General features: G+C 32.6%; 1 protein-coding gene across 1 annotated transcript; it reads left to right on the top strand.

Annotated features, from left to right (window-relative positions):
• Nucleotides 1–514: 514 nt before the first annotated feature.
• LOC105334837 (uncharacterized) lies at nucleotides 515–4,951 on the top strand. The gene is made up of 4 exons (XM_011438425.4): nucleotides 515–653; nucleotides 1,065–1,140; nucleotides 3,122–3,316; nucleotides 4,382–4,951. Exons 2-4 carry the CDS (start codon nucleotides 1,074–1,076, stop codon nucleotides 4,813–4,815), a joined length of 696 nt encoding a protein of 231 aa, XP_011436727.3. The 5' UTR covers nucleotides 515–653; nucleotides 1,065–1,073; the 3' UTR covers nucleotides 4,816–4,951.
• The last annotated feature ends 5,600 nt before the right edge of the window (nucleotides 4,952–10,551 follow it).

Raw genomic sequence — 10,551 nt, forward strand, 5'->3', positions numbered from 1 at the left:
TTCCCGAGAAACTGCCATGTACTATTGCAGATTATCAAATGTTAATTTAAAAAAAAAAAAAAAACTAAACGAAAATTAAAAACGTAACACATATTTTCCTCTTTACGTTTTTTTTTAAATATCTACAAGCAATAAAAAGGCTGGTTTCTTCGAGACCAGTCGGGTTAATTTTGATTTAGTTTCAACCAAGACCTAGGTTGAAAATCCGCTGTTTTTACGACTATTAAAGAATAAAAGCTGTGTTTAAAGGTCCTCAGAACCAGCATGCTTATTTGTACATAAAATAGACAAAATAGACTACAGCTTTTTTTATGATTTCTTTTACGGTTCTCATGCAGAATAGATGAAAATCAAGAAGAAAATCGGTCAGCACCCTATGTGGGAAAGTGAGAATTCCGGATTTCGCCGGTCCGTCCATATCCATCACTGATCTATCGATCACAGAGTTTGATTGTTCTCTATTTACGTCATGACAATAAACGCGCGCTGGTTTTTATTTTTTCGGCAATACACACCAGTCTTCATAGGTGACCATCTTTCAACATTGCATTGCATTATTTGGGAAACAAAGGCCTTGAAATTAATACTTGTACTTTGGCGTGAATTTATTAAGGATTTTATAGATTATAGACTGAGAAGCTTTCATTAATAAGGTAAGCATTTTGCTCCTTTTTTAAGTATTGCAAGTAATTTTAGAATTTTTCTAGATCTTTCCTTCATTGCGTCAGACAAGAAGAATAACTTTCCGAAATAAATCGGGAGTCGCACAATCAAGCCTATTTATGGCATAATAAATGCATAAATAATTTATAAAATGAAAATTTGAAAAATTAATGATAAAACACAAATGAATGAAAGAAATTCAGAACAGATACATGAAGTACTGTAAATTAATGATAAAATAAATATTATAATATATAAATAATCAATATACAGTAACTGTTATAATAATTAATAACCTTTACTTTATTTGTATCAAATAATGCTATATTGATAAGTTTGTTCTTTGTGAGTTTGGAATTCTTTGTTTTGATTCACTTGCTATGGCTTTTTTGTATACATAGGCCGCTCGGATGACGTCTCAGATATTGCGCCCCTTGCTGTTCTCTCTAATAATTCTGACCCAGTTCTTGGACACAGGTGACTATCAAAGTTTATAGAATTTGTTCGTAAATCTCATATCTAATATCTTTATTAGAATTTAAAAAAAGATTTGTTTTTCTTATGCAAATCAAATACAACGCATGTCCCTTTTCCCCTCCCCTTTTTTAATCTATAAATGTAGCGTTTCCTTTTTATGGTGTCTTCCCACTTAGCCAACATTTTGAAAAAATACAGGTAAAATACAGGTAGATTTGTGTTGGCTAAGTGGGAATGGGGTGCAGGTGGAGAACAAAAGAATTTAATTACAGGTAAGCTATAGTCTGTTTTCAGATGAAAGCAGGAGAAATAATATATATTTGTTAGCCTACAGAAAAATACATATAAATTGAGCTTCTGTCCCAGTACTTTATTTTATTTGATAAATTCAGATGAAAATGTTATTTTCTAAAAATGAACTGTTACATATTCCCCTATAATTCATGCCCTTAATTAGGGTACAAATATCATAGTTTGTCTATTTTCATCATAAATTGAGCTAATTATATAAGCTGACTTAACTTAAACTTGGCATTAAAAAAATATTGTAATTTTAAGAATCACGTTTGAAATTTTAACTATACATCACATTTCGATTCTTTTTTATTTTTTTTTTGTTTTCTTTTGTTTCTATGATTATTTTGATTAATTCCGATCTACAGAATATGAAACTAACAAAACACAAAAACGCTAGAGTAAAGTGCTTATATTTTTAATGGTGTATACTTCACATTTAATAAGGTTCATTGTATGATGATCAATACATCATTAGTTATGAAGATAAAATCCTTCAGTGTCATTTTCTATAAAGTTGATCTGCACCTGGAGATTGGGCATTTTGGTTATTTATGTCTTTCAACTAGCAGTCCGTAAAACAATTAAAAACTCATGATTTTCAAGCTTTCGATTCTGTAAATTAATGGCCATGATAATGCTTCTCAATTTCAACTTGTTTATTCTCTCAAACCATTAAAATACACATGAACATGAGGTACAGAATTGTGTTATTTACATTAAATTGTAATGTCAATGGTCTTATTAAATATTATATTATATTATACAACATAGTAATACATGTTTCTAGTCTATTCTTATATATATATATATATATATATATATATATATATATATATATATATATATATATATATATATATATATATATATATATATATATATATATATATATATATATATATATATATATTACATGTATATACATCCAATTTAAACACTTTAAAAATATTTACATAAACCTTTTAATTATATAAGTGCCCATATTGGTTTCAACATTTAAAATGTTTAGTGCAATGATCTTGCAGAAAATTGCTGATCTATATTTCCAAAAAAAAAATCTGGTTATTTTTATTTATTTATTCTGATTATCATGTTATAGGCAAAATTAAATGCTATTTTTTATTTGTTTTTAACAAACTATTCTCAGGTAATTGATAACAAATTCATGAACATGTGAAAACAGATTATAGCCTCCTGATCACTCAGGTGTGAAAATCAAAATGTTGCCCAAGTGGGAATTGAGAATTTCAGAATGTTGGCTAAGTGGAATTAAACCCTTTTTATCTTGCTGTAAACATTGTAATTATTGTCATTTATCGAAGAACCTGTCATGTTGTAAATATTGTTTTTACACCCACCCAGTAAATTCAAAATTTACAACATGACAAACCAATCATCATTTCATCGTCGGAAACCTACGGTTAGTTTTGCAAACGCTTATTGACCGTGAAACAATTCATTTGATTTTTCTCCTTCTTTTTAATAACGCATGTAATATTCCAATTGGCCTCTTCAAATCTTTGCGAAGGGGCTCATTTTATTGACCAAGGTGTAGATCTGCCATTAAGTCTATCAGTAGACTAAGTGGCCCAGTATCATCTGGTGAAGATTTATTACACAGTGGCTTCATCCAGGTGTTCAGAAAAAGGCAGAATTTAATTTCTCCTCGTTCGTTAAATTTCAGCCGGGGTAGAGAGATACGGGACAAGTTGTATACGATACAAGACGTCGGAACTTCCGGACATAAGCTCTGTGCTTGGGACGGACAGATACTGCCAAAAACACGAAAACCACCATTACTGTAAACTATGGGCATGCGCAAAGACTACCCCAGACTGCACACAAAAACGTCCAGGGAATAACTGTTTTTATTGTGAAGGTAAAAAAATATTAATTTTGTGCTATTTAAGACTCGAGGATAAAAATATACAAATCAAATCGTTATTCTGCTTAGTGTATGGTCCATCTACAAGCTTTAATTTATTTATTTCAACTTTATGGATTTTTTTATGTTTCTGAAAAAAAGAATTTGTTCAAGGGTGTCAATTTCAATTATTATACTTTCATGTTATATACTGAAATCTGATTGATTTAGACGCAGTTGATAATCCGTTCTATTACCCTCAGCGTTACGAACACACTTAGCAACGGGTAACACAACGAATTGTTACATGCACGTAAATTATGCGCGTACGGTTCGCTGTAGAATTCACGTCATTTCTGTATAAAAGCAGTAAAAATATTCTCTAAAAATAAGACATTTAGTATAATAAAATAAATAATGCCTGTTTGGGAGGATAACAGTTGAAATTGACACCCCGAGGAAACCATTGTCAACCGACGCGGAGCGTCGGTTGACAATGGTTTCCTCGGGGTGTCAATTTCAACTGGAGCGTCGGTTGACAATGGTTTCCTCGGGGTGTCAATTTCAACTGTTACCCTCCCAAACAGGCACTATTTATATAGTGTCATCCTCCCAAACAGGCACTTTTTTATATTATCGTGGATGTTTTGATTTTAAAGAGAACTTAACTGACTTCTTAAGGAATGACGTGAATTCTACGGCAAACCATATGCGCACTAATTTACGTAACAATTCGTTGTGTTACCCGCTGTCAAGCGTGTTGCTAACACTGAGGGTAATAGAACGGATTATCAACTGCGTCTAAAAAAATCAGATTTCAGTTTTTAACATGAAAGTATAAAATAATTTAACTTTTGCGAGGAATGTTGTTTCATCAGTATTATTTGCAGGGTAAAATAATAAATAATGATACTCTCAACTCTATGTACCTTTAAATATTGCATTTCAATGAACATTTTTTTCAATAAAAAACAATTTTCAAATACAAATACAATTTTCGCGAATTTTTCTCAATGAAAAAAAAATGAAATGAAATGTTTATTTCCCAGTCAACTACACAACAAAGCTTTTGTCTTTCAGGTACCTGTAACATCGGGGGTCACATAGTGAAGCTGGGGGACCGGGTGTCCCACCCAGACGGCGTGAACGTGTGCACGTGCGGGGCATACAACCACGTGAGCAACTGCACGGACGTTCTGCCGCCTCTAAAGAGAATCTGCGGCGGAGAACAGGTCCAACAATTACGTCACACAGCGTCACAAGGCAGACGAGTGCTGCCATCATTGCTTAGACCACATGGACACCACGTCCATAGGACCATTAAGCGACCACCATTCTCGATCCCCTTACTCAAAATCACGCAGCCGGTCATCAAAATCCCATTAGTCAGGATCCCCCCGCCCAGGCTGGTGCCTGTCATTAGTCCGGGGTCTGCTGTGGTCCCCACTCAGAGGCTTTTGATCCCCCTCGTACCTGTTAGAGTCACGGCCCCCGCACGTCAGCCCGGGAAATAAAGGAGTTGGTGCACGGCGGATCAAACACACAGAACACAAGACAGTATATACACATGTCTGTTATTTGTTTGTCATGCTGGCGTGTGACTTCGTGTGACTTGAAAAGACGTCATAGACTTGAGTTGAATCTACCGCATTTGGTGTTCCATGTTAACTCTGGTAACTCACGGACTCCAGGAGAAGGGGTTCAGCAATTAAAGTACATCAATAGTGATGAGTTGTGTTTAAAAACAGTCTATTTATAAAATTTTTTAGGGAAGGGGATTAAAGTACATATAATGAAAACATATCAATAGTTGAATAATTAATGTAAAGAAACAAGGCTATATAAGAAAAAGAGTATGAATGATTGCACCAAAGTCAATACTAGTAAATGAATCCTGCATCGAGAAATAAAAGGACATAAAACAGACTCCCTGTGAATATTTTATTTGCAAACCACGTTTATCGGAAAAAGAGATGTGTACAATAAATGAGGCGGAATCACAGAGAAACTTAATAACATGATTTTTGTTTTCAGTCAAATGAGAAATTAGAAAAAAGAGCGGGTAGGTTAAGGAAGTACATGGCCATTAAAGGGACATGGTCACAATTTTTTTTACAGAGCTTACAATTCCTCGCTATGTAAACAAAGCTTTTGTTTACATTTTGAATGTTGAAGTGAAAATTCCAGTTTTAGACCTAAAATGAATGGGTTAATGGTTAGGAACTGCTTATTTATGTTTAAAATGAATAAGAATTTAGACAAATCATCTTGAAAAAGATTTTTACTGGTATATTGAACCTTTGTAAACAAAAACAGGGCACGAGCCTTGTTTATACATGCCGAAGAAAAGTGAGCCCTGTATCTCGCTTAAAACTCATCGACGGCCACCCAAATTTCACTTGATCATTAGAAATGCATTCAAAAAGCATTGTAAATAATAAAAACAGGAAAATAAAATTTGCCCAAAATCGTGACCATGCCCCTTTAAGCGTCTTATTTTGACTGTAACATACAAAATCGTATAACAATAATACTGTTTTGATTCAAACTGAATACTTGGCATTTTCCGTTGAAATAGATGTCAATGCAACAATCTGATAAAATCGGGTAGTGATTAAGTTACTACCGCTGCGGTTTATCATCACGTGATAGCTATAAATAGATTAAGTACATTTCTTAACATGAAATGAAATAGAACAGCATCATCACGCAAAACTACCGCTAGAATTGTATATTCTCCTCGATCAAATAAAAGATGTTCGTCCGTTAAAAAAAAAAAACCTTCCCAACTTTTACACAATGTGCACGTAAACGGTATATTACATTAAAGCAACTCATAACACATGATTCTACATGTAGCTGAACTTTTCAAGTTAAACATTGATCAAACACTTGACGCGTGTTAAAAGATACGGGAGTGTTGTTCTTGTCGGATTTTTATATCGTAAGGAACGACAGAGGAAACAAGAGCATAATTACAAACATTGTACCTTTAGCGAATATTTGGTAAAACCAACAGCTGGTTTAGTTTAATTTTGTTCATTTCACAACAAATCACACAAAAATACTTTTTTGAGTTCTTTGATTTCTAATTTTTTTTAAATCTGTTTATCAGGCTTTCCGATCAAATTTACACGCCATTCTATTCCATTTTTATTTATGACGACATCAATGTGCAAATTTACCTAATACAATCTAATTTATAAAAAATGTCTCTGGTATTGTTTTAATATGTTTTCTACAAAATTTCGTTGTTTTAATAATTGAATTGGTACATAATAAATAAGATTTTTTATTTCGCAGAATTGCATGTGATAACATATGCTTCCTTAACATTCCCACCGATGTCTATTCGTTGTCCTGTCTTCTTAAATTTATGCAATACATATTCAACATTTTTCGGAAAAATGCAAAGGCAAGTTTAAGCAAAAAATCAAAGTAATGAAGTATTGACGGGAGTTGATTTTATCGATTATTATTCATTTTGAAATCAACGTTATGTTACTTTGCTTGGCAAGTAGTTTATAATCTGTCTTTGAATTACGCACATTTTTATAACGGACTTTTTCGGCAAGGATTTTGAGCAAAACCCCGTGTGAATCGTGTTGAGTAATCATTAAAGAGAGAATTGATTCCATCAAACTTACTATGTATAAGTAATCGAAATATACAAAAAATTGTATGGATCCATGCAATAATGAACTCTAGTCTCATTCAACCAGATGCTTGGTCTCCAGCAAGCAAGAGAATATGTACACCAGGTCACGTGATAGCTTGAAGACGCGACCTCTAAATATAGAATGACTCTCTGCTTGTCGGAGATTTACGGAGACAGCCGATGGTTGAACGAGACTTTATTGAACTCTGGCGTATGAATACATACGACTGCAAAAAATATCTTAAGTGTTAGTATATGTACTATTTAACATCTGACTATTTTCAATGTATTCATAAAAAAGTTTCTTAAAAAACCATTGCCACAAGATACATTACATCGAATTTATCGATTATTTTCAAGAACTAAATCTTGTCAGCGGTAATGATTTGTGCTGAGGTCCAAACACTGTTTTTCACTTTCGGTTTGCCAGAGTAACAGCATAGGAGAGTTGATCAAAAACAACTCCCAAAAAGGTTATGAACAAGAAAATAAAACTCTCTTTTTAAAGGGGCATGGTCACGATTTTGGTCAAATTCAATTTTCTGTTTCTATTATGTACAATGCTTTAGGAATGCATTTCTAATGATCAAATGAAATTCACAGCGAGTCAAGTTAAGTTATAAGCAAGATACAAAGCTCACAATTCTTTGTCATGTAAACAAGGTCCGTGCCCTGTTTTTGTTTACATAGGTTCAATATACTTGTAAAAAACCTTGTTCGAGCAAATTTGTTTAGTATCTTCTTATTCATTTTAAGCATAAAAAAGTTCCTAATGTTTTACACATTCATTTAGGTCTAAAATTGGAATTTTTTCTTCAATATTCAAAATGTAAACAAAAGCTTTGTTTACATAGCAAAGGATTGTAAGATCTATAATTCGCTTATAACTTAACCCCAAAATACTGCGGGTGGACCATTAGCAACATTAGAGTATATCATATAGACCGGGAGCATAGGCTCAGAAATTAATAAGTTCGGACTAGGTTCAGAACGGGGTCTGAGACGGTGGTTTCGGATCAAGTGTTGTACAAGGATAGCTGAAGGAAAATTGTACGTTATAAATCAGTAGAATCATCGTGTTTGATTTAGTTTGACGAATAATGTTTAAGAGTTGATTTTATTTCAATCATTTACAAACGTAGGAAAACAATATCCGTGTTTGAACCCATATTACACTACAACGACCATGTCAGCAAATACAATCTTCCACTGGGTCTCATGCGGACTGACGTTTTTCATACTTATTGTTAGACCATAACTAATCACCTAATTGTCTACGGTCTTTTCCTATTTTTTCCCGATTACGACAGAGCACACGGCGGGTGTGACCTGTCAGAAGAGGATGCTCACTCCTCCTAGGCACCTGATCCTACATGTACCTCTATCTATTTGAAGGTCCGAGTTGCTCTGCTTTGAATTCGTATTTCGTTTAATGGATTTTTGAGATGGTTCACGGTTTGTTATTGTCATTTTTCCACACTAGTCATATTTAATGATTGCCAGAAATTAAATGCATACGGACACATTTGTTTATATTCACGCTTTCACGCTCACATACATGTTAGTTTTTTTTTTTGCATTTTATGTGTATTACAGTAAATGTATACTATATGTACATTGGTAGTTTATAAAGAAATTTCATTTGCAAAACTACAATAGATAATTTTATGAACAAAAAAAAAAGCATCTTCTAATTAAAATTTATACCAATACAACACTTATGTAAACAAAACCAAGACTTGAACTTTGTTTACAAAACACATTTTTTTATCTTGCTTTTAACTCAATATTTGACTTTCAGACTTTGAGTAAGCATAAACATTATCTTTATTAACCATTCTAGACATTAAAAACGGAAAAATAAAATTTAAAAATTGGGAGATCGAATCGTATCCAAGTTCCATTAAAAGATTACATTAATGTCTGCTTAAAGATTTTTCATTCCGTTTATGGAAGACGCCCACTGACTGTGAGCCAACCCAATCGATCCAATGTCTGAAAACATTTGTAAGATTAACAGTAAGTTTTCGACAACGTTTTTGCTATAAAAAAGGATCATGAATATAAAGAGGAATCATGAATTTACGAGCAAATTCTTGATTTCTAGTAATAAACTACAAAATAAATCAACGAGGCATACTGTCTGAGTCTTCATCTCAGCGGCTACACAAAGAATGCAGGAAAACATAAATTAAGAAAGGCACCCCATCCCTCCACAAAAGAAAGAAAAGTTCAAGACAGTGTCAAATAGTTCATATATTGCAATTAATTAATATTAATTAATAAACTATGTTTTTTGATGTTTCCTTAATTTGTTATTTGTTGAATAAGATTTCAGTTAATTAAACTATGTTAACTTTGTTCTCTGTTTTCTTAATTTTTTATTTGTTGAGTAAGATTTATTTTTATTAATTTTTTATGACTTCATAAAAATTATTCATTTCATAAATCAATTTGATTATGTCCTGAGTAGGACTGTGTACTGTGGCTAACGATTGCTCTCTTAGAGTTATTTACCTTGCCTTACGAGTATTACTAAATCAATACATAAAAGTATGCATATTACACTGTCTCGCTTTATTTATGGAAACGCTTCTTGAAACTACAAAGAATTACTGCTTCGGGGCCTTTGACAAGCACCAAATGAAACGCAATGCTTAAAGATAGTTACTAATGAAAAACAGCATGTATTGCCAGAGAAGAAGCGCGCGCTTATTGCAGTGTCGTAAAAAATGAACAAACAAGTCATATGATTGAAAGGTCAATGATTAGATTGAAAGGGACCCGAAATCCGGAATAACTCCACCATAAACATTGATAATGATACCAGTAGTAACCAGTAGTAACTCCTTAGACATCTATTACAAACGGAAAATAACATCCGATGAATGATGTAGGCGTCCATGATACCCACCTATTCTTGTTTACAACTTACAGGGTAATGAATTATAAATCAGAATTTGAGCACAACTTCCATAAATCTAATGAAAAAACGAAATAGAGAATACAAAACGAGAAAAAAATTCCAATGAACTTCATTATCTTCTATCTATTTGTTCTGTTAATTTTTCATCCTTTATCATCGGTTTATTATTCATTTTTGGCAAAAAAGGTGCGTGGTTGTATAACGGACCCTAAAACTACAAATTTTAAATCATTTATATAATGTTTTGCAAAAAAAAAAATAATTAAAAAAAAAATATAAACAATAGAAAAATAAAAAAGATAAATATATATATAAAAAAACACCCCAAACAAATGCAAATTTTAGTGTTTTACTCGTTTAAAAGCCTTCCAAAACTTTGTCCTATGTGACGGGTTTCCGAACAAACAGAACATTCTAACTTTTAATTGGATGCATCATATTGATATTCTAATTAAGTACTAATGATAAATACATTGTAAAATGCCGATCCGAGGTAGGATCACGAAATAGACCGCCTTGATTGATGGTTTCTGGAGATATTTGATTAGTTTTTATTCTGCTTCTTCAAATGAGACTACTAGATCAGGAATTCTGATCTCAGTTCTTTAGAAAGTAAATTCAACATTCTAAATAAATAGAAACACAACAAAAGTTTATCTCATGTGA

Source organism: Magallana gigas, chromosome 10 (genome assembly GCF_963853765.1).
Source record: "Magallana gigas chromosome 10, xbMagGiga1.1, whole genome shotgun sequence".
Taxonomy (NCBI): domain Eukaryota; kingdom Metazoa; phylum Mollusca; class Bivalvia; order Ostreida; family Ostreidae; genus Magallana; species Magallana gigas.